This window comes from Ictalurus punctatus, chromosome 23, assembly GCF_001660625.3.
Source record: "Ictalurus punctatus breed USDA103 chromosome 23, Coco_2.0, whole genome shotgun sequence".
Taxonomy (NCBI): domain Eukaryota; kingdom Metazoa; phylum Chordata; class Actinopteri; order Siluriformes; family Ictaluridae; genus Ictalurus; species Ictalurus punctatus.
Genome location: NC_030438.2, coordinates 1,312,865 through 1,340,588, shown reverse-complemented (window position 1 = coordinate 1,340,588; position 27,724 = coordinate 1,312,865). Strand labels below are relative to the sequence as shown.

The following is a 27,724-nucleotide window of genomic DNA, read 5'->3' as shown; positions in this document are numbered from 1 at the left end:
TGGAATTTGCTGGCTGTCGTGTTTTGTGAATGCAAAAATTACTTTTCTTTTCCAGCAGCCCTAGATTTTTTTTTCTTCCAGTGGGGCAGAGTGGTAAGGTTCACGTCTAATTATAAATAAAATAATAATACTAAATAAAAATAAAATAGAATTAAAAACACTTTTCCTGTTTAGGCCACGCCCGTTTCCAGAGCTTGCACTGTTGCAATAAGAACGATGTAACGAAGCTCCGTTCCACTAGGTGGCAGTAAAGCAACAACAAATCTATTTTGACAATCAGGTTTTACTAGAAGAAGATGAGAATGTTTTGTTTCATGGCGCGAATGCGACACTGCCAATCCTAGCTGAGTAGTAGTAATAATAATAATAATAACAACAACAACAATAAAAAAAATACCTTTGAACTAGTTTACAGATTTTTGCGAGTTTAACCTGGGACCACGTCAATCATGTTCATCTGTAGACGCCGGTTCAGTTAGTCACGTTAGCTAGCTGAGTGGCTAGCTAAAAGGTGCTCGCGCTCAGATGAGCTGCGTCTCGAGCTTGGTGGAGATTTGTCGGTGAGCTGGTGGAACAGTTTCATACTCCTCAGACACCCGAGTTCATTTACTCACACTTTTGGTTTATTAATCGATAGCTGCGAAGCTAAGCGAAGAGCCAGTTTCAGTCTGTCTAGGTAGAATACGAAAGTGAACTTGTTAGCTCAAATCTGTGGCTGAAGCCCAAACGGCTAGTGTGTGTGTGCGCACGCGCGCGCTTTTCTTCTCTTCCCCATGTAACACTAGGTCCAGTCAGGATGTATTTGGGACATTAGACACAGAAATATTTTTGCTGAGGGAAAAGCTTTATCTGAATACACCTGCTAGTTTGGCTTTTTATCAGGTACACGAACTATAATACTATATATAATAATTACTGTGTAGCTTAGACCTTGTTGCTATGCAGGATTTTCAGCTTCCCTCTACCTTTTCACATCACAGTGAATACAGGATGTGTTATGAGAATCAGCACCTCATCCATCCATCTTAATTAAGTATTAACATTTTTTTTTCCTGGTCACAGTGAATCTGGAGCCTGTCCCAGCAGTGCGAGGCAGGTACACACCCTGGATAGTAGGCCAGAGTAGCTAATCCACCTTATGGTATGTTTATTGGATGTGGGAGGAAACCCGAGAGCCCGGAGGAAAGCCGTGTGACCACAGGGAGAGCACACACAAACCCAAGCGACCAGCTGCACGTGCATTCCTGCGCAAATAAAGAACTCGCCGGATCCGAATTAGGAAAGGATCGGATTGGATTTTGTTGCATCATTTTAACCAGGTGAGTATTGGTACCAAGATACCGAGCAGCACACCAAGTTAATCTTTTCCCCTGCATAGCTTGTCCCATCATTTGCAATCCGTTCTACAGCGTCAGGTTCGGTTCACGGCACCGATGTTAGTAGGTTTTTGGCTGGTGGTCTGAGAGATGTTTAAAAAAAACAAAAAAAACGACAGCAGCACTGACTGCTGATTTCTCACCGATGCATTTACTGTCTTTATTGTTGTGCCTCTTTTTTTTTCTTTTTTTTTTCTAGATTTTTGTTAGAATTTTTTTTTGATGATTTTGACTTTCAGCATGCTCCCCCCCCCCTTTCCAAAAAGGATTTTCTACAAGGCGTGTCTTAGGAGAAAACGTTCGCAAAAATCGAACATTTTTGAAAATCCTGTATGGACTGTCTGTAGTCATTTAAGGTGCACGTCTTGTAAGACCCATCCACTAACAAGGCTCAACCGTCCGAATAAATCTAGTGGTCGCTTATTATTGATGGAAGAGGTAGAGAAAACGTATTCGGACCTTTTCCCCGTGAGGCCCACTTCCTATCTTTTCAGAATTAGGTTTTTTGCCTCACAGTTCTCCACAAACAGAAACAGACTTTGCAGGAAAGCAAACAAACAGTGTTTTAAATTACTCTTAACAAGCTTTGAGTGAGAGAATTTTGCATCCATCATTAAAAATTATTTTATTTGCATACATTAATTTAATGTTCTCTAATGTCTAGTCTCGTTTAGGACTGAAGCCAGGATGACCAAAGCGAGCCAGGATGTGTATATGGTGAAATTTGTCGAACGTAATGGGCATAAAAGTGAGCTTGGCCGCAAAGCTTATGAGGTACAGTACATTTTTATTCTACCAGTGAATATGCATTCGATTACCTTTTTTTTTTTTTTTTTTTTTAAATCCTTAAAGATGCTTTAAAAATCAGAAGTTGTAGAATACTGAATGAATCGTTGTGCCTCATCACTCAACTCCACGTTAAGGCCATAGTGGAGCTGCAGTCTGAGAAATACGTGCAGATTATTGTTGAAGAAGCCGCGCTGGAGGTGGAGCGCAACGACAAGTCCCTGTACGTGTTCAGCGATTTCACCAGCGATGCGTTTGAGCACTGCAGGAAGGTGCGTTTTTACATCACACATTTACTTCACAGTCACACAAGTACTCTGGACATCACTTTACAAATTCAGTACAAGATGGATGCCATATTTCTTGTTTATGATCTAGTAGGTCAGTCCCTCTAATGCAATAATCCATATTTGAACGAGGCCCTGATCCTAGGGACTTAGTATTTCTCATAACATTTTATAAAGTCGCATGATAACCAGCAAACACGACTATAGTGTTATGGTACTGTAGTGTTATAATGTTTATGTGGTAATTCTTTTGTTCTGGTCGTGTTCCTCTGATATGTGTACGCCGTAGCTGGGGTGCAGGATAGTGAGTCCTCTGGTAGTGCTGTTCTGCCTGCAGCAGCAGAGGTGTGTACCAAAGGCAGAGCAGCCAGTTTACAACATGGCCATGGCTGATGTTACAGTGTCCTGCACCAGTCTGGACAAAGAAGCACGGGTAAGCAATAGACACCGCTCACCTCACTGATCATTAAAACTCTCTCATTTACTGTTAACCTGGGGTATTATCGTAAGCTGTTACCCTATAAAAGAAAAAAAAAAAAAAACCTTGTAGCACTATTGTGATTTATTTCGCAATGCTGTCGAATGCTTAATTATGATTGGCCAGAAGGTGTCGATTAATCAGACAGTAGCTCTGCCTGTAAGGTTTCTACTAATGTAAGCATTCTGATATGATATTGTTTCTATAGTAACAACTTGCTGAGGGGTCTGTATTGCAGACGCGTCACATAAACAGACTGAAAATTTGTGTGTAATTGTTGATATGGTGAAGTTTTATGTGGGGTACGGAAGCCGTAAGTGGCCATGCATTATTGTTCAGGATTAAAAAAAAAAAATTGTCACATCATATCAACATCAAAGTTATATTTATTATTAAGTTCTTAATAGTTTAACTGACTGGTTACATGAACTGAAGGAGTTTAATACAAGCCTCAGTAACTCATCACGGCGGCTGGACCCGATACGTTCTGTCTGTGTAACGTAAAAGCTGTATTGTGCCATTGAAAAGACAAATTATTGTTTTATGTAATTTAAATAACGAGTCTAATGTGTGTAAAGTGTACATGTCTAATGTATAGCTGGGTTAAGTTCAATCTGTGGGATTTGGTGTTACACTTAAAGAGGTTCATGGCTACAAAAAGTTTTAAGAACCCCTAAACAAATCAGTTTGCGTCTTTTAGACGGAAGTGATGGACTTGGTCCAGTTGATGGGTGGGCGGGTCTACCGAGACCTCAACGTGTCCGTAACTCACCTGGTGGCAGGTGAAGTGGGCAGTAAAAAGTATTTGGTGGCAGCCAGCCTGGGGAAGCCCGTCCTTCTGCCAACCTGGGTCAGAGCATGCTGGGAGAAATCTCAGGACAGGTAAGACCGTATTTGTCTTTATACACGTCTCAATACATAAGTGAGTAGGTGCAGAAGTTATTAAAACAGTATATCCTACCACCTCTTTTAGTTTGTTCCGGTACTCAGACCTGTGTTTGGAGGAGTACCGGTGTCCTATTCTCAAAGGTTGCACTGTGTGTGTGACGGGTCTGTCCACGGTGGAGCGCAAAGAGGTGCAGAGGCTGTGTGAACTGCACGGTGGGAGTTACACCGGCCAGCTCAAGATGAACGAATGCACTCACCTCATTGTCAGCGAGCCCTCAGGTGGCATTTTGGATTTTTATTCTTGAGTTCTTGCGTTCCTTTATGTTCACAGTGAACAGGTGGTTTTCCATTCCCAAGTTCAGAAAGAAATGTGTACGGGGTTTGTGTTTTCAGGTCAGAAGTATGAGTTCGCGAAGAAGTGGAACGTGTACTGCATCTCCATTCACTGGCTTTTCGACAGTATCGAGAAGGGCTTCTGTCAGGATGAGAGTCGTTATGCTGTAGAGCGAGAGGACAAGAGGAAGGAGCAGACTGGCAGACCCAACACCTCCACTCCAACTGGCTCAAATAAGAGTAAATCTAAAAAAATAATGTCGTCTTTGCTTTTTATTCTTTGCGGTTTCAATTTCTCTGTGCAGCTGTTGTACCTGTAGGCAAAGTGTATGATATTTATAAGGACTTCTTATTTATAGAGTATAGTGGACATGCATAATGTTTTGTCTTCTCTAGTGGAAAGGTTGTAGTTTAAAGGTCTGTACGGGTCAGAAACGGACGTGCTAAAACCAGAGAGCCTTCTTACTTTACGTTCTATATTTCGCAGCAGACGGACCGTCTTTGCTTGGCCTGAGCCATATCTCAAATATCAGCATGAATGTCAACGAAACAACCATGACAACTGCAACAACGATCCGCATAGAGACTGCCGATCCAATTGACGCATTTGATGCTACCATCTGTCCAACAGATGACTTATTAGATGGCTGCAAGGTGAGTCTGGTCATACACAAATAGTGGAATATTTGACTTATTTTGTAAGTAATTGAAATTATACCTCAGTTTATGGAAATTACGTTCAGTCAAAGTGATTCACGTACATCGAGTACATGAGTACAGCTAAAAAGTATCATTTCCCAACAACCATCACCGTGAAAAACCGTACAAAACAATTTCGTGCAATTGCGGTTTTGCCAATTCAAGTAGTTTTCCGTGGAAGAAAAGAAAAAAAAAAAACCTCTGCAAATTGCATCTCATATTAAAAAAGAAAAAGCCACATCAAAATCAAGCATTTTTCACAAGAAATCACAAAGCTTCCCGAAATCCTGCATGGACTGAAAAATGGACAGCTGAAGATTGGAAAAACATCCATTGGTCTTTTACAATCTTCAGCTGTCTAGTTTGCAGGCTGTATTTGAGTTCACCGAGGGTTTTTTTTGTGGTTGTTGTGACCACAAATGCTTGGTTTTGCTGCAGCTTTTTTCAATTTAGTTGAGCCAAATATATAGGAAAAATAATAAAATATGATAAAAGCTTTAAGAACTTTGGTTCTCCATCTTTGTTGCACTGCCAGTTTGTTGCAGTTACCCAAAGTAACATATGGGAGTTAAACTGTCTATTTCAGCTACACTCAGAGCTATGCAAGTTAATATTTGTGACGTTATTGTGTAGGGCAGCGAGCGAGGGGGGGGGGGGGGGGGGGGGGGGGTATTTCATTGGGAGACTTGCTTAATCTTAGCATCGCAAATACGGTATTGCAAGTTCACCACCAGTATGTCCAAACGATCTGGTATACATGATGTCTTCTACATCACCCGAGCTTTTGACTGCAGCGTGAGCCTTTCTATATTCTGCAGCTTTACCTGTGTGGCATAGTGGGGAAGAGGCTGGAGAAACTGCGCCGGTTGGTGAACTCTGCCGGAGGCCTGCACTTCAACCAGCTCGGTGAAGAACTTACACACATTGTGATGGGAGAACCTGACCTGGATGTCAAAGGCTTTCTCACTAAAGCCATTCATAGGTCTGTCTAAATGTAGATTAAGACTAGGATTGATTAAAACTAGATAATTTTTGGAGATAATTATTAAGGCAAGAATGAATTCTTGATCTGATATTCACAAAGCTTTTTTTTTTTTTTTTTTATTTTATTTGGGTGGCTTTTGCATTTAGAGCTAGAATTACAGACTTGTAGTCTGTACTAGTTGTAGTAAAAAAAAAACCCAAACATTTTGCATATTACATTTTAACGCACGCTCACCATCCATTTTAAAAAGGAACACCTGTACGCCTGCTCATTTATGCAGTTATCCAGTCAACATTATCTGAAGCTCTTGAACTGTATCTGCATGATTTTCTGTATAGTGCTGCTGCAACATGATTGACTGATTGGATAACTGCATAAGTGAGCAGGTGTTCCTGTTAAAGTGAGCAGTTAGTGTAGCTGGTTAGATTTAAATTCCCATATTTAGAAAAGTCATAATCAAAACTTGTTTCAGTAATATGCTTGTGTGTGTACATGTTCCATCAGGCCACATATTGTCACAGTGCAGTGGTTGCTGGACAGTTTCTCTCATGGCTCTCTGCTTCCTGTGGAGACCTACTTCCACCCTTCATTCCTCCCTCCTGTTCCAGCCCAAGTGAACATTCCCGCCACCCGCCCTGCTTCCTCACGCCCCTCCAGGCCATCTTTTGCCGCCCCGCCAGCACCCAGCCCTAACCGACATGCCAGGGCTGAGGAACAATTACTCTCGCAGTATGTGGACAGTAACCAGACTGTAGGTGAGTTGGGTTCTATGAAGGGCTGCAACTAACGATTATTTTCATAATCGATTAGTTGGCCAATTATTATTATTTATTTTTTTTCGATTAATCTGATGGGGTGGGGCAAACTTCCAATATACTTTTTTTGTTGTTGTTTATTTAAAATAAAATCCACAGCTTTCCTCAATCGAGCCAAAAGTTTTGAGAATGTTGGTTGCTAAAACGTCTACCCTCCTAGCAGTCGATGTATCTGACATGGGTATTGACTTGATACAGTACATCACCTGGTCTCTCGCTTGATTATCCACTAACACCTCCTCAACATGGCTAGCATGAATACTTTCACCATCTCGCTGTCAGTGAATGGCCGCCTCTTTTCACCAAGGACCCATGCCACGTGGAGGGGTGCTCAGTGATTTCGACCCTGGCATGGTTGTTGGTGCCAGGCAGGCTGGTTTGAGTATTTCTATAACTGTGATTTTCATACACAACAGTCTCTAGAGTTTACTCAGAATGGTGCACTAAAGAAAAAACATGCAGTGAGCAGCAGTTCTGCAAACGTAAACGCCTTGTCGAAATGAGAGGTGAACAGTGAATGGCCAGACTGGTTCAAGCTGACAGAAAGGCTACAGTAACTCAGATAACCAGGTTTAATTTAGGTTAGTGAACTAAAGTTCTAGCTGTGTGACTACTCTGCTAGTGCTAGTGTTCTGTAACCCTGCGATACGAATGTTGCTTTCGTCATCAATAATGCATATCCGTGATTGGCTGTTACTGACAGCTCTGGAGTACTCAACACCCACGAGATGGTTTTGATGGATAATTAACTTGCTGGAAGCATGACCAAAGCTACATGAATGAACAATGTTTTATGATAATTAGCTTTATAATAATTATGTATACTTGCAGACTACAAAAAGCTTTATAACAACAGTTCTGAATTTATGGGGACATTAGGTGACCTTAAATCTGTGACTCATTGAGCGTGTCTGTTTTTCTCCCCCGCATATGTCTTTCCATAGTGGAGTTACCTCCACCCCCAGATAACAAAAACAAGACTTGCAGGTCTGAAGTACCAGACCCAGCTGCACCAGGTCATTACTCCACTGTAGCTGGATCCTCAGAGGGAGGTATGTTTACTGGGAAACGCTTCCTCCTGGTGGGCTTTGGTGCAGAATCAGAGGCACAGCTCTCGATGTTGATTGTGGAGAGCAATGGAAAAGTTTTGGTTGGCCGGTTCAGAGGTGTGGCTGATTATGCCGTAGTTCCTCTTCTGGGCTGTGAGGTGGAGGCCACAGTGGACGAAGTGGTCACAGACACCTGGCTGGTGAGCTGGCAAAATGTTTGGAAATAGATATTTGATTGTAATAGGTTATACAATATACTAGCATTCAACATGCATGCTCATTTCTGACCTCAGGCCATGTTGCCTTTAAATAATAAATAAGATTTAATAAAGCCCTAACATTTCTGTATCTAGTAGAAATGCCTCTTTCCAGAATTTGCTATTTATATTAATGTTTATACATTTTTTGGGGGGGTGGGGGGCTGTAAGCTGAAGACATCGGGGTTTGAGATCAAAAGATGAGAATGAGACCATAGATCAGAATTTCAGCTTTCATTTCCCGATATTTTACATTAGATTTGCATTAGATGTGATAAATAATTTAGAACATGACACCTTTTGTTTGAACCCACCCATTTTCAAGTGCTCAAACTGTTGTTTGACAGGTGTTCCCTGTTGCCCAATTGCTCCCTGTTAGATTGATTGTTTAAACAATTAATATCTGTGAATCTCTACCCTTGGTTTGAACCATGTTTTTTAAACCATAAAATGATAAACCAACATGAAGACCAGAGAGCTGTCTGTTGGAGAAAAGCAAGCCATTTTGAAGCTGAAAAAAGAGGGAAAATAGACCAGAGCCATTACACAAGCATTAGGCATAGGCAATACAACAATTTAGAATGTCCTGAAAAAGAAAGAAAGACACCACTGGTGTACTAACAACTAGATAAAATCTAACTACTAACTAAATCTAGACATGGAACAGGTTGGCCAAGAAAACCAACAGAAGTTGATGACAGAAGCATTATGAGAGCTGTAAAGAAAACCCCCTAAAAAAGTCAACCAACAACCTCCACAAGGCAAGGGTGAAGATCTCGATGCATCGTTTGAAGAAAACTTTGAGAGTGGAAATATAGAGGCCATACCACAAGATGCAAACCACTCATCAGCAGTACGAATCAGAAGCCAGATTGGAATTCACAAGTCCAACACCAGACCTTAACCCTGTTGAGCATGCATTTCACCCCCTGAAGAGGAGACTGAAGGGAGAACCCCCCCAAACAAATAACTGAAAGAAGCTGCAGTACAAGCCTGGAAAAGCATCCCAGAAGAAGAACACAGCAGTTTGATGATGTCAGCGAGTGACTGGATTGATGTAGTTATTGCAAGCAAGGGATATGCAACCAAATATTAATTGCTATTTAACTGTAAGACTATTCCAATACTTTTGCTCACCTAAACATTGGTTGGTCTGCCACCAGATTTGCCATGTTTTAATTTGTTTAACATGTCTAGATGTAATTATCTGGAAATGAACCTGAACTCCTGTTCTACGATCTCTTATTCTTCTGTTGATCTCAAACCCAAATGTCTTCAGCATATAGCAAAAACAATAGGCCGTGCTGTTCCAGTAATTTGGGAGGGGACAGTACATCTGGTTTATTCTGTGTTCATGTTAAGATCACGTGTTTGCTCTGTTTTGTAATGTACTGTGTGTGTTCTACATATTCAGGCAATGTGTGTGGAGCAGCAGTGTATTCTGCCAGTGTCATCTCATCCATTGTTCACCCCAGTTGTGGTGAAGGAGGGCTGCTCTCCTCTCAGAGACTGTGTGCTGTCAGTTAGCCAGTTTACCGGAGCAGAGCGAGATTCCCTCATTCAGCTTACAAGGCATCTGGGAGCAAGGTGAGGAGACGCGCATCTTAGCATATTTGAAGCCGTGACGCCTGCAAATCCAGACTTTGACAGTAATGACCGTTGTAATTACAGGCTTATATTACTGCGCTATTTTATGGTTCTTACAGGAGCAGCTCATTCACAGGGAGTTGTATGATGGACTTGCCACAGTCTTAGTAATACAAATACTTTAAACAGTAAAAACCATGTGATTTAAAAAAAGAAAAGAAAAACATTTTTCATATGGTGAAGCTTTTTGTAAGATGTTTAACATCTATGGATTTATTTAAATTCATTTTAATGAATAAAGTAACATTGTTGTACTTATTTTTTTTTTAATTGTCTAATTAGTTAAATAGTTAAAAAGCATGACATGATGTTCATTAATAAATTAGAAATGTAATCACTGGACAATTGCTGTTGTATAGGTGGATTAACTGTATTCGCATCAGACCATGACACACACACACACTGCATGCCCCATCTTATTTTATTTCTTATCTAATAAAGTGACTCGCTCTTCCCGTCTGCAGTGTCCAGGACTATTTTGTGCGCACTGCTAATCAGAGGAAAGGCATGCTGGCCAGCACTCACCTTGTCCTGCAGACTCCTGAGGGCACGAAGTACCAGGCAGCACAGAAGTGGGGGCTGCCTGCCGTGACCATACGCTGGATCCTAGAGTCTGCCAGAACAGGCAAACGTGCTGAGGAGAAGCGCTATCTGGTGGATCTGCCTCCATCTCCTGGTCAGAAGGCAAAACTCAGATCTAGGTTTTAAAACAAGACGGAACCGGCTAATTCGGACAGTAGCAGCCGAGTAATGTACAAAGCAAGGCCATGTTAAGTAAATCATTCTCGGGTACCCATGGTCGTTTGGTTATCTTAAAGGGTTTTCAATTCCTATAGTATTAATCATGAACCACTACGAAAGGGCTCAGTAGTCTGAGCTCAGAATACCTGCTTGATTTTTGACAGTATACATTTCTCGAAGATAAAAACATCATTCTACATTAATAAAAAATAAGTGTATCAATAACTGTGGAAATTGATTGATTTTTTTTAATTTTTTAACGCTGTGGGGTAGGAGCATGCATGTGATGTAGTAGAAATAAACTATTCTGTCACAAAAATTTAATTAAATAGGTTAAAACAAAGGATATTCAGATGTATTCCAGTTTTATATAAGGATTACACAAACAGCTGCATCTGTTGTTGTTGTTGTTATTATTATCGTTATTATTATTAGTCCTTTCCTTCTTGATCGAATCTATTCTTCATACATGCATATAAATATATAAATTCTGAAATTTGCTTGGACTGTTCCCTTAACGTTACTCTACTTGTACCCTCCCCCCAGAGCACAGCGAGGACAGTTTTGTTGGAGCGTCTCAGAAAGCTGCAGGCCCTCCCATGCCTGTGCGTATCTCTCCAGAGATTCCTCTGCTGGGTCCTCAGACCAGCACCTCCGTAACGCCGTTGGACACGGGCCGTCTGCAGAGCCGCGCTGTCCACTCCGTCCTCCGCAGGATGAAGAAAGGTGAGGAGGGAGAGGTGGAGGGCACAGCCCCGGCTCAAGAAGAAAGCAGAGGGATCTTGCAGAAAGAGCTTCAGCTTGACACGCCGTCTCGCTTCCTCAGCAGAGACAAGCTTTTTGGACCTTCCTTTAACATTAAGGTCGGTAATTATCTTTCAGCAACAATTCTGGTGGGGAAATTCCATTAGGGTGTACTTGGAAACGTCCCCGATCACTTTGTTAAAGTTAATGGACAATCCACCCCGAATTACTTGCGTATTAATCTTTATAATTAACATTCAGACTTCCTTTAACATTCATTTTGTGATAAAATTGTTTGTTGGCTTTGTTCGTTTGTTTTGACTTCTTTCTTAAAAAGAAGTGGTCTGTTTTCATTTTGGCTACATTACCCACTACCTGGTGATGGTGGTGCAATGGTAATAAGCCCTTGCTTCATATCTACCTAAAGAGACTGCTGCAGCAGCGCTTTTGTCCTCACGTCTGTCCAGCTCTCTCACCTATTCATCTGTAAGCTCTGTTAAAAAATATAAGGATCCAGTCTTAAACCTTCATGCTAATACCGGCATCAGTGCCGTCGTGAAAAGAACAAACGAACACTCACTTCGGTGTTTTTATTAAATACAAAGCTCGGAACCAAATCCAGGTTCTGTGGCATCTCGCGTCCACATTCGGCTCTGGATCGCAGTTTATGGCCAAAACACACTTGCTCGAAGAAAAGGTTTAGTTTGTACCAGTTATAAGGCATAGAAAATAATACCAGTTTTATGCTAATCCATAACTACAAATTTTGACTGAGATGTTAAATAAACGTGTTGATAGATGCCATGACGAATACAAATTAGACGCCTGAACCGACCAGAAATGGATAACTGGAAGTCTTGCACCTTTTGACTAAATCCTTCAGATAGACCGAGCCCATCGGAACATTGAGAATAAGGTGGATAAGTAACGTTGTTTTTTTTTTTTGGTCGTTGTTGTACAAGTTGAAGAGCTTTCAGTTTTCGTGTGTGTGCGCGTGTTACAGGATGTGTTTGACCATTTAAAAACACCCGGTAATAAGCCTCAGCAGGGCGAGGGGGCGGAGACTCCCCTAAGTGAGGTGATCGAAAGGAATTTGAAGGCAGCGGTGGCCAATAGCAACCGCAGTCATGTCATGAGCCTCGCCGCCTTGACTGCAAGTCCTCAACTAGGCAAAAAGCCAGAACCTAAACTCCATGAGCAGGTATACATCCCTTTGCAGTCCTGTCCTCTGTGTGCCAACGTTTTCTGTTCGCATTTTTAACGTGTCTACACTCACGATACTGTAACAAAAAACAAAACCAAAAAAAAAAAAAACAAACCTTGAATGTTTTTAGTTCTTTGGTTTCTGTACCACTAATTCTATCATACATGCACAAAGAAATGTGGCAGTAAGGCTGAATCTAAACTAACTAGACATGCTTGTGCTTATGTGCTCTGTAGGTGAAGGAAAAGACTTCAGCTCCGCTTGACGGAGTGGTTGTTTGTGTGAGTAAGAAACTCAGTAAAAAACAGAGTGAGCTAAATGCAATGGCTGCATCCCTAGGAGCAGACTTCAGGTATCTAGCAAATGTTTTTCCCCCACCACCACATTGTTCCTTATTATTTATTATTTGTCTGTCAGAAAGAATTCCAGTAGAAAGAGAGATGAATATAATGCTGTTTGTTGTACTGGTACTGTTTCACGTTCCATTTAAAATGTGTCGAATAAAATATCACAAATGATCTGAACTGATGAACTGTGTTCGTGGTAATATATTTTTCCCTTTTTTGTGCTTTCTAATCTGTTATTAAACCTGTAATGTGTTGTAGGTGGTCTTGTGATGATTCGGTCACCCACTATATCTACCAGGGCAAAGTGGGAGACAACACTAAAGAGTACAGGGCAGTGAAGGAAAGAGGGCTGCATATAGTGTCCCAGCACTGGCTGCAGGCGGTGGGTATACATACACACACACACACACACACACACACCGTTATGCTCATGATATATGAAATTTCGTATTTTGGTCAGTCACGCCATGTGATTTCCTCTGAAACTGCTTTCGCTATTCCCTTAATACCTCCTGTATGTATGCATGTTCCTTCAGTGTGCAGAGGAGCAGAAGCGAGTGCCTGAGTCACTCTACCCCTTCACCTTTAACCCCAAAATGAGCCTGATGCTGAGCCAGGTGGCAAACAGCACCCAGAAATCTCCTCCCCTCTCCACACCTCACTCCAAACTCCGAGCTCTCAATGATGACGATGACGACACGTGGGTACGGCACCTTGCATCTCTTTACATTCTATTTCAGATTTTTTTTTAAATAAATCTTTTCAGCCCCTGTCTATCATGTTTGGCAAGGTTAGTGTTTGAGAAAGGTTTCTAACAGTGTTTCTTTCTCCTCTGAAGATGGGGGCTGTGGACATCACTGCAGATATTTCTACGCCTCAGAGAGAACCTGCAGAGCGAGAGCAGCAGCAACCGAGCAGCAGTGAAAGGAAAGGTGCTCATATAACCATACAACCTCGCATAGAATCATAAAACAAGGACATTGCTTTGGATCTTCTTTTTTCCTCTGAATTCATGTACCTCTTTTAAAAAATAAAACACTTTGCCTTTTAAAAACAAAACAAAAACCTTTTTTTTTTTTCTCTCTCTCTCTCTCTTTTTTTTTTTTTAATGTTCACTTGTGTTCACATCACTCTCTCAGACTTGACCGAGACTCTGGAGATGAGGGAGAACTTGCAGAGGCAGCTACAGGAGATTATGTCTGCCACAAAGCTGACCAGTGGCCGGCGAGCCTCCTCTAGATTGGCTCGAGTGGGTTCAGGGGGTCTAGACTCTCCACACACTCCAGAGATTCTGGGCCGAATGGGTAGACGCAGCAGGACACTGGAGGCCTTACGGTACACACACATGCACCTAAACACTGCACTTTAACGGACAAGTATTGTTTTATATATATACACACACACACACATACATACACACATACACACACACACACACACACACACACACACACACACACATATATATATATATATATATATATATATATATATATATATATATATATATATATATATATATATATATATATATATATATATATATATATGTGTTATAATGATGTGGAAATCATACAGGACTGTATTGGAGTGTACATGACATGTCGGCTTACTGTAGAGGAATGATTTCTGAAACTGACATTGACGAGAAAGTTTTTCTGAGTTTCATTATGCTCACTACGAGTCCAGTAACTTTGATTTAGTCCTGATTTAAATAAATTTCAAAAATACCTTGACGAAAGACTACCATTATGGACAATGTTTTCCTGTTATAAGTACCTAATAAATACCCAGAGTTAAACTGGTGGGATTCTCGTCAGGTTTCTGGACGTTTGTGGCCTACATGAAAAGGAAAAACTTGATAAAATGTCCTGGAACTATTAGGGAGGTTCTGGTGAAGTGTAAAGTTGGGATGCCGGAGTGTATTTCCTCCTCAGATGACACATGTCTTGTACTGTGTAGGATTAGGGGAAGTGAGAGTCACTGTCTAGATTCCATCACCAGTCACTCGACCTAAATGAAATGAAAAGAGATGAAACCTCGTCTTCAAACGAGACTTTTAAATGGGCTTAGCTGTCTAATCTTACATTTCTTATTTGTTTCATATAGTAATTAAAAACAAAAACTTTGTTTTTATGGTACTTTGGTTTATCCTTTATGGAAGTGAAGATTCAAATTACAGTTACATTTATATAGTGCTTTTCTAGACAATCAAAGCACTTTACATTGTATGCGGGAGAAATCTCATCAACCATCACCAGTGTGTAGCATCCATCTGGATGATGCGATGGCAGCCGTAGTGCGTCAGAACGCCCACCACACACCAGCGATTAGTGGAGAGGAGTGAGTGATGTAGCCAATTCAGGGATGGAGATTATTAAGGGGCCATGATAGAGAAGGGCCAGTGGGGAAATTTCATCAGGACACCAGGGTTATGCCCCTACTCTTTTACGATAAGTGTCCTGGGATTTTTAAGGACCACAGAGAGTCAGGACCTCGGTTTAACGTCTCATCCGAAAGACGGCTCTGTCTTTACAGTGTAGTGTCCCAGTCACTATAATGGGGCATTAGGCCCCACACAGACTACAGTGTGAGCGCCCCCTGCTGGCCTCCCTAATACCACTTCCAGCAGCAACCTTAGTTATCCCCAGGAAGTCTCCCATCCAGGTACTGGCCAGGCTCAACCCTCCTTAGCTTCAGTGGGAAACCAGGTGAGAACTGCAGGGAGATATGGCTATGGCATTTTAATTAATGCCAGAGTCTTATTAATCTAAAATTAACCTAAACTTGGTAACGGGACTTTAATAGTGAGTAGCCTATATATTTTTCTTCTAATATTTCTATAAATGGTGCGGTTATTAATCATAATTTTAAAATTGAGAAATTATTTGTTTTGAGTGTGGCTGTGTATAAGACAATAAAAGGTTCGTTAGTTGTATTGTTGATTTTACTGTGTGTGTGTGTGTGTGTGTGTGTGTGTGTTTAGCATGTCCCGCCAGTCTGCAGTGGATGTGAACACAGAAGCGTCTCAGAGTGAGCAGATAGTGTGGGACGACCCCACGGCGAGAGAGGAGAGGGCAAAACTGGCTGATAACCTGCAATGGCCGGGCAGCCCTTCTCAACATTCCGAGCCTCTCGCCATCCTTCCTCCTCCACCACCACACACTGATCAAAGCGCCCGAGACACCATGACTGACTCTGAACTGGTGGAGATGGGTGAGGGAGAGAAGAAGGATATGCATGTGTGCATGAGAACTAGTGTGTTTTTGTTTTTGTCTATGGGCTCCTTCTGGAAAGATTCTCAAACATAATGCCAGATGAGAGAAGTAACAGCCTTGTTCACACTTACTTTGTTGTCGTGAATGTACTAATGGGTATTAAATCTCTTGGCGGTCCTTTTCAGGACCTGATATTTCAAACTTCAGCAAATTTTGTAGTATTAGGCTTATGGGGATGAAGTTGTGTATGTTATAGGTTCTGTATCAATTTCATAAAAATGACTGTATTATTGTTCACTCCGTCCACTTCAGCTGCCTGCGATGTAATACAGGACCACACGAAACAGATGGTGACCCCACCAAGAGTTAACACTGAGCCTCAGGCTCCCAAAATACCTGAAGCACCTAGTACTGCTTTTCCTGTCTCCAAAGCTTCAATGCCAGCTGAGCTACAGGTACACAGTTATTGACACTTTCTTTATGTAAATGGTTTCAATCTGGTTTGACACCTAGATTGTATGAAATTTACTTGAACTATTATAATTTTACAAACATAAAGGCTGATTAAACACATTGTTTACTAATAAGTATCAAATGCAACTTTTGCATTCGTTTTTCATAATCTATTTAAGCAGTATCGGACGAGGCAAGAGTGCGGTTATATTGAATATTGGCACAGTTGTCGTTTGCTGCAGGTGCGAGCCCAGAATCATGCGTTATATTTTCTATATTACGACACAATTGGGAGTGCAATATTACTGTTATATACAAGTTATATAAAGAAGAAATTAATATCGAGTGCCATTTCTGACACAAATCGAAATAGATCCCGAAGAAGCCACACTCAGTTTATAGTCCGTCAGTTAGCTCAGTAGCTAGCTCGCATTTATCTGTGTACAGGATTTGTGCCGTTAAAGGTGCTTCGCGTCCCTTCTTCCCCTTCATCTTCAGCTGGAAAAAGTATCGTTTGCCATGTCCGTTGATGATGTCGCCAACAACACTGTAGTAACCATTGGAATTAGTCTGTGGAATTTTACATGGCGAACACAGATCAGTGGAGTGATGCACACGGTGAAACATCCCAGTCTGGTTACAGAAATGTAGGCACACTGTACACTGCTCGACTGATCAAATCAGATTAGTGGACCGAAACTGTTGTACAAATGAAAACAATTCATACTTCTGGATCCTTGTGTACTCTGATTACGTTTATCTTCAGTTTGAGCAAGAGGAGGAGCGGGAGAAGAAGGTGGTGAAGAAGGAGCCTCCACGCTTCCAGTTGTCTTCACTTAGCCCACAGGAGCGCATTGATTACAGCCATCTCGTAGAGGAGCTGGGTTAGTATACCGGAGAAACCTTCTGCGCAGTGTAGTATTTCTGTTTACCGGTATAATATCTTTTTTATTTATTTATTTATTTTTTTTCTTTTCTTGTGTAAGGTACATACATGTATATAAATGTGTGTTTGTGTGTATTATACATACATACACACACACACTGTCTATGGGTCAAAAGTTTGGAGACACTTTGGAGAAATGTTTCTCATGATCTTAAAAAACCTTTTGATCTGAAGGTGTATGATCTAATGTTTGAAATCGGTGTTGTAGACAAAAATATAATTAATTTCTTTGATTGGAAAACTAAGATTTTATTTTTAAATGGATGACGTGGTGCAAAATATTCTGTAAAGCAGCCAATAAGTGTACAGCATTGGTGGGAACTCCTTTAATATGGTTTAAAAAGCAACTCGGGGCAATTCCTCAAGAAAACGGTTGAGAAAATGACAAGAATACATTTCTGGAAATTCTAGGCAAAAAGGGTGTCTACTTTGAAGATGCTAAAATATTCAATTATTTTGGATTTTTTTTTTTATCACAACATAATTCCCATAGTTCTGTTATTTTAAAATGTGGGGGGGGATAAAGAATGAGTGTGTCTAAACTTTTGACCGATAGTGTATATCTCTTGGTCGGTTCCTCAATTTGATTCTGAAATTACAATCGAATTTGAATAAAAAATGTAAATAAATCAAATAAATTACATGCCTACACAAATCTCAGGGATTCAAGTACTCTCTTACTTTCCGTAGTCATAGATATAATTGGCTTGTCATTTTAAATTTCAGAAAATTTCTGATTTGATTTATTTTATTCTTATTAACACACAGTAAATGTTGAACACGTGCAGGTGGTATCTTACTAGAAAAGCAGTGTTTTGACCCTAGCTGTACTCACATCATTGTGGGTTATCCTCTGAGGAATGAGAAATACCTGGCTGCCATGGCGGCTGGCAAATGGATCCTTCACCGCTCATACCTGGAGGCCTGTCGCGCTGAGGGACACTTCATACCAGTGAGTACCCTCCCAGCTACAAAAGCATGTCCCCACACACAATGTTCTTGTCAACGTTCAATTAAGTCAACACTCATTGAACCCAACAGTGCTGATTTTTTACTTTTTTTTTTTTTTTTTTTGCATTAAAACATGACGTTCTCAATACCTCTTTAAAAGCCCTGTACCTCTATAAAAGCTTACAAATTTCACTTCGCTGCGTTGAGCTCATCTCATTGCGAATGCAAATTATTAGAGAATGTCATGGCACCTGAAAAACATGCTGAATTAGCCAGTCTCAACGAAGAGAAAAAAAAAACAATGAACTACATGAATATTATGTAGTTTAGAATAACATGTTTAGCAATGCTATGAATGTTTTGTTAGATCTTGTGTGTTTCTTTCAGGAGGAGGATTATGAATGGGGTAGCCACTGTATTATGGATGCTCTTCCCTCCATAAACTCTCAACAGAAGAGACTGGCACTAGCGGCCTTGCGCTGGAGAAAATCGTTGCAGGGTCACACCGATAAAGAGGTACAAACCTCACAGTTCCTCTCTCCTATCTTTTTTATATACACTTCAGATAACATTCATTTCCTTCTTGTTTTTCGATTCCTTCCTTAGGGTGCATTTGGTGGCTGGACAGTGATGTTGAACATTGACCAGGCCAGAGATGCAGGATTCAGAAGATTGCTGCAGTCTGGAGGAGCAAAGGTCTGTTCTTAATTCAGTTCAAACTATCTTTATCATGGCTACACGATAGAGGACATCCTCCTCTGGCTGATACTGGCAAAAGGGGGGTGGGGGGTATTTTAGTTATTAAACACTGTCTGACAATGACTAATAAAACAGTGGAGGCTACAAGTATGAAGGTGCACTCCTAAATGCGTGCACACACACACACACCCTTTATACTCTGAATGCAAGCAGTAGTTTAAATTCACTGATATGGTGGCAGGCCAAAAAGATTTCTTAAAATCATTAACATTTCAGTAATTATGAGTGACATTAGGCTACATTTAGCTGACCGGACGTGGGCTGAATGGAGATGCATGGTGGCCCATTCGGAGGTAGTTTATAACATTGCAATGCGTTAGCATCGTTAACAAATAACTGGCTATCACAAATATTACGTGGAGCATAACGTTAGCTGGTTTCACGCCCACAATACCAGCTGCCTCAAACATAATATAGGACCGTCTTTCAGGTGCTTCACCAAATTCCGGGTGTTTCCGCGCTTTGTTTAAAATGAACGATAGCATCGGTTGCACACCGGCTTAAGAGCATCAATTATATGTTTGTTGTCATCCACCTCGAATGCGAAGTATTTCCATATTTGACTCTTACCACCTTTCCTCTCAATGAGTCAGATTTTTTTTTTTTGTTATTATATTAGACACATTATATTTGTTAATGCCCTTGACTTAGATGAAGATCACATCACATTTTATGACAAATTTAAGCAGAAAACCATGAAATTCCAAAAGGTTCACATACTTTCTCTCACCACTGTATGTACATCATGCACACAGTTGTAATGTTTGAAGACTAATGGAAGAGAGGTCAAATTTAGCCAGCAGAACAAAAAAACACTTTCAGCATTCAGTAATATTGAACAAAGATCAGTTGAGTCTATAAGAACAATATTCATCGAATGCCATGATTGACATGTCAGGAGACTAGAGAGGTTTATGCGAATGCAATTTTTTCCCTTTTCACTTTTGCGGATAACCGATATATACATGGGGGGAAAAAAATTCAGTTATATCGTAGAAAATGTCACAACTTTACCATGTGAAGGGTTTTCCTGGGCAATCACAGGTATAACACATGTATCCAGGTATAAACATACTTCTAGATATAGGCATGCATATATTCATACATTCATAGTGTGTTATTATTAGTACTCCCATGATTGCTCTGTATTACCAGCTTTCTCTCAGGCTCATTCTTGGGCATATTGACCTTCCTACACGGCATTAAGCCAGTCGCCTAGCAATATTTAAATTTTTGCTGTTTCATTTATCAAGGGTTCTCCTTATCTGCCAGATACAGTCCCCTCTGAATGTATTAGAACAGCAAGGGCAATTCTTTTGTTTTTGTCATACACTGAAGACTTTCGGGTTTGAGTTCAAAAGATGAAAATGGGATGATAGATCAGATTTTCAGCAGCCATTTCCACATATTTATATCTAGATGTGTTAAACAACTTAGAACATGGCACCTTTTGTTTAAACCAAACTGACAGGTGCTTATTGTATCCCCGGTGTTCCCTGCTAGATTGTTTAAATAATTACTAGCTCTGAATGTCTACTGTTGGTTTGAACCCTTGGTTTCACCTGTGAAATCTGCACTTTAAAAGGATAATACAGCATGACGACCAGAGAGCTGTCTGGGGGGGGGGAACCCCCAAAACAACAGTCAGTGACCACCAACAACCTTCACAGGGCAGGGTTGAAGATATCACAGTCCACCATTCAAAGAAGACTTCGAGAGCAGAAATATAGAGCCCACAAGATGCAGACCACTCATCAGTAGTAAGAATTGGAAAGCCAGATTGGAATTTGCAAAGAAATACAGAGATGAGACGCACAAGATCTGGAACCAAGATTAACCTCTACCAAAGTGTGGAGAAAGAAAGGACCTGCTCATGATCCAAAATATATGTCAAGCATGATTGAGGTAGTGTCATGGCTTGGGCTTGCATGGCTGCTTCTGGAGCAGGCTCACTAATCTTTATTGATGATGTAACTCATGATGGTAGCAGCAGAATGAATTCAGAAGTCTACAGAAACATTCTGTCTGCCAATTTACATCCATTTACAGAAATGCTTCCAATCTGCTCGGGAGGAACTTCATCATGCAGCAAGACAATGACCCCAAGAACTGAAACTGAAAGAAGTTACGGTACAAGCATGGAAAAGCAACACAAAAGAAGAACGCAACAGTTCATGTCAGTGGGTCAACATGTGTAACACATTTAGATGTAAATATCAGGAAATGAAAGCCGAAATTCTGATCCATCATCTCATTCATCTTTTGATCACAAACCCAGATGTCTTCAGTGTATAGCAAAAACAAGAATTTGCCTTTGCTTTTCCAATACTTTCGGAGAGGACTGTGAATAGGGCAATCCCATCATACAGGTTATTTTGCCATGTTCATTTTTCAAGCCTACTCGTGCATTCTAAAAGTATATATCTTCACCTGTGTGCAGGTATTGCCAAGCCCATCTCCCTCTCTGTATAAGGAAACCACTCATCTCTTCGCAGACTTCAGCCGGCTGGGTCCTAATGATGTGAGAGTAGATGTGACTGAGGCCATGGCTTATGGAGTTAAATGCCTCAGGCCTGAGTACATTGCTGATTACCTCATGCAGGTCAGAAATGCAATTTCCAGGATACTTGCACCTTAATTATATTTGCTTCATATTTCTACCCCTGGTAAGCTTCGCATCAAAATCAAGTATTGTCTGTGTTTCAGTTTTTCCCAGATTTCTCTGACTTTATTGTAAATGCAGTCATAATGTTCATGTTAGCATCTAATCCAGTAGCTGTTTAAGTCCCCATTAACTGGACATATTTATTCTTTGTTTTTGTTTTTTTTAATCTATAAAACAGATTGTTTTGGTTCTAAAGTCTGAGCTGTATTTTAAAGCCATTGTTAAACTCTCTACATACACTACAGAAAATGTTCTAGCAAATAGAAATATCTTATATAGTCACATGTATCCAGGTTTTCCTATTATAAGATTACAATGAACCAAATATAATATTTTTAAGCCTTTGTATAGAGCTATTTTACTAATTTCAAGCTTAAAATAGTCTTGTTCTATTGGCAGATTGGAATTCTCTCATGTTAAGCGTTTGTTTCGAGAAAGAAGTGAAATTCTGTTGGCAGATAAGAAAATTTAAAGCTTGACATGAATAAAACCATCTGAAAACAAGCTGAATAATATATTTATAATACTTTCATGTGAAAAGTCTGAAATGCTAAAAAATAACCATAATGCATGTCATTGGCTTATTGATTTATTAAGGGTCTATGGAAAACTTTCTTCCTTTTCTTCCGTTCAGGAACCCTCACCACCAATGGATGCATATTATCTTCCTGGTGCAGCGGCGAATGGTATTCCTGAGACCTCACACCAAGGCCAGAACCCCGCCTCACGCAAGCGCAAGGCCTCAGGGGACACATCCGCTGTGAAGAAGAGCAGAGTTAGGTGAAGTCAGTTTTAGCTCAGAGATAAGTCAGTTAACCGTGAAGTATAACTGTTAACCTAATTACATACTTGTTTTGTTTAATGAAAATAAATGCACTTTTCTTAAAAATAGTGTGTTCATGAATGTCTTGGTACTACATAGCGTTTACCAAGTCCACCACTGAAGGGCCCTTATTCATCAGAGTTGCATCAGAAACGAGCATATGATGCATTTGAATGCATGCAAAGGCGAATTTCCATCTGATTCATTAAATCAAGGTGTGATTTGAGCACAGTTGATATTTTAGCTGTATGGAAACAAGCTCGCACCTGCTACTGCTTGTTTATGTCGTATGCCTGCTATATAATGTATCCTAATTTGTGCAGGTGTTGCAACAGTGAGCAAATAAAAGCAAAGCATTCTGTGGACTACAGCTATCCAGGGTGCAAGGATGAATGAAATCAATTGAGGAGATGGAAAATACATTTCGGTAAAGCTAAGTTACAGGTGCTTGTAGCTGAGATTTCTGAAAATAAAGATGTTCTTTTCTGAACAGTTTCAACAGAGGAAAGGATGTGCAGTCATTTGTCTTTACGCAAATTAATGGTCTCGTAGCCGTAAAAAGACCGTTTCGGAAATGTTTTGACAGTTACAGAAATGTATTTAATCTTTATTATCGAGTATTTCCCAGCTTGGAATCCTGTAATGAACACGCCCTCTAACGTAAGTCAGATATGGCAGATATGAACCTGTTAGTGGGCTTTGCATACACTAATTTTATGATCAGATTTGACTGTATGCAACTCCTGAGGAATTATTTTTTTCTGTTGTTTTCTCGTGATCTTGATACAACAATGTTTTCTTCTTGTGATCTCGATTTAATTTTTCTGTGTAATGGACATCCATTGTCCCGAAGTCTTTATTTACCAAAGAAGCCAAAGCTGGATACAGTGTTGCACGTTGCTGTGCAGTGCACAGACTGACAGCCTGACTGACTGCCAGCCTGTAGTAGTAACAGCTTCAAGGTAATGAACTATTGCTGGAATTGGACAAGTTGAATGATTAAAACAGTGAAATATCCCAGTGCTGTTGTACTAAATATCAGCACTCTTGGAATGCCGCTTCACTAATCAAATTAGTGTACCAGAAATAACTTGTATAAATAAATGTATAGAATCAAAGAACCGACTTTCCCATCAGGTCTACCTGAGACGATGATTTCCCCAGGTTCTAGACTCATGTTGCTGTTTCACAAATGTCCAATTTCTCTTCCTGCCACCTGGAATGTAGCAATAGCTTGCATTGAATGAAAATTAATGAAAGAGGGCACCTCTTGACTTGCATTTAAGTCTGCCTGCATGATCACTTCCTTTATTCAAGGAGTTAACCTGTCTTTAAACAGCAGAGCCCCTTTATGGTGCTCCCTGAAGCACGCGCACACAGCTGTTTCAGTGACCTTCCAGCTGGCGCTTTTCCACATGGTGCTTGAGAACCCTCACTCTGCACATGGCTGGGGGCACAGGGGCAGATAAATTGATTGGCTTCAATGCCAATATCTTTGGCAGTAATTCTGAGTTCTGCCACAGAGTGATGTGTATGAAGTCTGGTTCCAAATGCATATAATACTCACTGACCGATAATGGATACAGTTGATCTACTTACACTATATGGCCAAAAGTATGTGGACACCTGACCATCACACACGTGTAGAACGTCCTCCAAACTGTTGCCACAAAGTTTTAGCACACAGTTGTCCAGAACAATGGTCGGGAACCATATATGGCTCTTTCAGTGATCTCCGATGGCCGGAAAAATGAAATAAAATCAATTACGAATAACGAAAGCTAGGGTGTCGATTCAATTAAAACTCTACATATTACATGTTTTTTAAATATTACATAATTCATAATTGATGCCCATTTGTCATGTATACACCAATCGTGATGTGGCACAAAAAGCGCAAATTTCACCGGACAATATGGAGCGAAGCGAAAATTTCTCCGACCTAATTCATAAATCAGTTGAAATCTACATAGACACTGTCTGTTTTCAGTTTTTTAACAAAGGTGAAATGGCTAAAAGGGAAAAAAAAAAAAAGACAAGTTCTTTCCAGACCGAATGGACAGACGAATTTACATTTGTGGAAGTCACATTAATGGTAAGTAGTGTTCATTTTACTCTTACATACTGCACCTTTTTATTGATTTACCATTTTTTGAAGCTATTATAGTTGGTTAAATGAAGTCCATGAGCCACCTAATACAGGCCTCTTAGGTGAAGTGTGGGCTGTTCGGTCAAGAACACGCAAAATGTGAGCTGGCCTTTATTACATTACCCATCCATCCATTTCTGTACCACTTATCCTTACTGGGTCACGGGGAACCTGTAGTCTGTCCCAGGGGGCATGGCGCACAAGGCGGGGACACCCTGGACAAGGTGCTAATTCATCACAGGGCACAATCACACACCCATACATACACTACGGACACTTTGGACATGCCAGTCAGCCTATAATGCATATCTTTGGATTGGAGGAGGAAACCGGAGTACCCAGAGGAAACCCCCGCAGCATACTCCTGCCATGGCAGGAATTGAACCCTCCACCCTGGAGGTGTGAGGTGAACATGCTAACCACTAAGCCATCGTGCCTCTATTACATTACAACTTTTGATAATTATGCAGTAATAGTAAAGATAGTAGAAGTAGTAGTGGCAGTAGTAAATATTATTATAATAATAATAATAATAAGAAGAAGAAGAAGCATATAAAAATGTCAAATTTTTAAAAACTTTTCTCTGGCCCTTTAAAGAAATTTTTTAACTTTTTTGGCTTTTATGGCTCTGTCTGAAAAAGCTTCCGACCTCTAGTCTAGAATGTCTTTGTATGAAGTTTCAATTCATTGGAACTAAGGGGCCAAAACCATGACAATGCCCTTGTGCACAAAGAAGGTAAATAAATACATGGATTGCCAAGGTTGGAGTGGAAAAACTTGAGTTTCCTGCAGAGCCCTGACTTCAATCCACTGAACACTTTTGAGATGAGCCTGAATGCCAACTATGTGCCAGGCCTTCTCGCCCAACATCAGTGCCTGACTTCACTAATTCTCGTGGGTCTGAATGGGCAAAATCCCACAACCATGTTCCAAAATCTAGGGGAAAACCTTCCCAGAAGAGTGAAACTTAGTGTATGCACTCCCAGTGGCAAACTGTCGACCAGTCCTTGGTATGCCATGTCCATCTTCAGGGTAGACCAGAAAGAGATATGTTTTAAAAAAAAAAAAAAAAAAAAAGGAAATGTTGCACTGTGCGGAATGTTCTGCACTGTAGTGACAGCATTTTCTACTTTCCGGCATACAGCCAGTGTGTAGCATGATCGTGCACAGTTATAAGAGTGACTCTGAGAGCTGGTGTCATGCTCAGGGCCCAGATGCATAATTTCAAGGTGTGTTGTCTACTGTGGCAGAGTGGCCTGTTCATCCTTGTCCACAGGTCTGGTCTACTGGATGGGGAATGGAGGGCCTATCAGTAACATGACTATCAGCACCACATAGTCTGCGGTTGGCAGCAGTAGAAAATCATACAGCACTAGGTCCATCCTGGACCAAAGCCTTTGTGTCTTTCTTGTCCATACGCCATTTTTCTGAATTTGTAAACGCATTAACCACTGCTCTTCTGTAGGTGTTCCACATCAGCTGAACTACCTCCTTGCCAATTTGCCAACCTCCGGGCACAGGATTAATGGGATCTTTGAAGATTGAAGATATACCCAAAAGTTCTGTCCACTTCTAGAGCTAGCTGCCCAACCACAACATCCCTTCTCAATGTGTGCCCCCTTGGTGGTTGATGTAAAACACCACTGATCGTTGGTGTAAGTCTGCGATAGTATGGAAATGTTGCAGCAATAACCACATACGTTTAAGTTAGATGAAGTTGATGTGCTGGCCTCAAGACTCGTATTCCACCATTATTTTGGTCTCAAGTGCTTTGTTAAAAATAAATAAATAAATAAATGTTTAACTCTTGTAACAATAGATGCTTGGAGACATCAAATGACTGCTTTTTGCACTTGAAGTCCACCATCAAGGCTTATTCTGGGATCCATTTCCATGTATCCTTTGCTTAGTTTGGTTTCATGCATGAATATTGAAATTTAGAGAACTGTAAAGTTTTATCTTTAAAATGATGCATTTGGCTCGACATGGCCTGCGTAGAGCTGTAACACATTAAATATGATCTTTGGCAATACAAGCTTTAATTGTCATAGTTTTTCTACCCATACTTGATGTTGTCCTTCTCTAGTAGTTGAAATTTGCCACACATTCACACCACTGCTTTAAAAAAAAAAATTTTTTTTTTAAATTCTAAAATATCCAAAGTTAGTTTCTTTGGTATGTTTTCCACTTTGTTTTTGTTTTGGAAAGATTGATGCGCCTACTTGATTAAATGACTGCCAAAATAAAACAACAATAAACAACATTTTTGAAACATCTGGTTTAAAAAAAAAAATTATTATTATCTTTATTATTATTATTATTATTATTATTATTACATATAAAGAAGTCCAGTCAAGTTACAAGGTGGCCTAAGGAAGACAGGCAGTGCTTTTTTCTGATCATCACAGGATGATGCAAACACTATTCTGTACTGCTCCAGCTGTCGAAGAGGAAATTAGAAAAGCAGTGAAGGTAAAACCAAAAAAATCTTTGCAATGAAAAAAAGGGAACAGAGAGGAGAAAAGAATGATAGACGAGAAATATACACTTTGTCTATTGTGACAGACATCAGATGATATCTGCCATCACTTTGTCAGCAGTCATACACAGAACACACAAGTAGGCTATAATCCTACAATCTTACAGATCTACACAGTGTTAAACTGTGCACCCTGGCGTCCCTTCTGTGCCTCCACTGACCGGACAGGACAATTCATGCCAATCGACCGAGTTTCTAATCTGAGTCCTGACCGACGCCATAAATAAATAAATAAATAAACTGCTGCAGCAGCGATAGGTGCTCATTGAAATTCCGAGCTCGTGCTCAGCGTCACCGGAGTGACCGACACCAACCGACTTACTTGCACTGCATCACCGGCCATCGCCTACCGACCAGCTGTTCCGTGTTAAGGTGCGCGACAAAAGCGGCGCTCTCCGGGTCCCCCAGCCGCTGGAATTATAAATTCGGTCTCCGGTAAAACGTCTCGGAAGAGCGAGCTGGAATGAGCGCCGGCGCGCGCGGGCGCGCGCGCATGTGACGCGCGAGGATCCGGTGCACGCGACTGGTGTAACGGCGGCGGCGCTTTGAGTCTCCGCCGCACCGTAAGCACCGGCCATAAAAGAG

The 27,724-nt window shown here is 40.7% G+C and overlaps 2 protein-coding genes and 1 long non-coding RNA gene across 9 annotated transcripts in view; 2 read left to right on the top strand and 1 right to left on the bottom strand.

The window, feature by feature from the left end:
- Positions 1-272: 272 nt before the first annotated feature.
- On the top strand, positions 273-22,954 carry topbp1 (DNA topoisomerase II binding protein 1). 7 transcript variants are annotated; one of them, XM_017453111.3, is made up of 31 exons: positions 273-560; positions 1,063-1,319; positions 2,051-2,150; positions 2,300-2,434; positions 2,739-2,882; positions 3,628-3,809; positions 3,901-4,094; positions 4,209-4,388; positions 4,636-4,802; positions 5,666-5,829; positions 6,337-6,587; positions 7,592-7,896; positions 9,368-9,540; positions 10,065-10,276; positions 10,888-11,204; positions 12,089-12,286; positions 12,526-12,641; positions 12,895-13,018; positions 13,173-13,340; positions 13,475-13,568; positions 13,776-13,971; positions 15,623-15,852; positions 16,167-16,309; positions 17,074-17,191; positions 18,042-18,205; positions 18,592-18,720; positions 18,811-18,900; positions 21,404-21,565; positions 22,263-22,403; positions 22,551-22,666; positions 22,775-22,954. In XM_017453111.3, the coding sequence occupies exons 2-30, from the start codon at positions 1,144-1,146 to the stop codon at positions 22,650-22,652; spliced, it is 4,875 nt and encodes a 1,624-aa protein (XP_017308600.1). In that variant the 5' UTR covers positions 273-560; positions 1,063-1,143; the 3' UTR covers positions 22,653-22,666; positions 22,775-22,954. The 7 variants fall into 7 exon arrangements, with proteins under 7 accessions (XP_017308600.1, XP_053530928.1, XP_017308606.1 ...); XM_053674953.1 differs by having other exon boundaries at positions 4,639-4,802; positions 22,551-22,954; XM_017453117.3 differs by lacking the exon at positions 22,551-22,666.
- LOC108256355 (uncharacterized) lies at positions 22,205-27,599 on the bottom strand. Its single transcript, XR_001810275.2, has 2 exons — positions 27,462-27,599; positions 22,205-22,386 (listed from the first exon to the last, which is right to left on the bottom strand). It is a non-coding gene; the product is annotated as an uncharacterized LOC108256355 (long non-coding RNA).
- tmem108 (transmembrane protein 108) overlaps positions 27,586-27,724 on the top strand; it is a 56,303-nt gene continuing 56,164 nt past the window's right edge. The window contains exon 1 of the mRNA XM_017453121.3: positions 27,586-27,724. The gene's annotated coding sequence lies outside the window, so the exon portion shown is untranslated.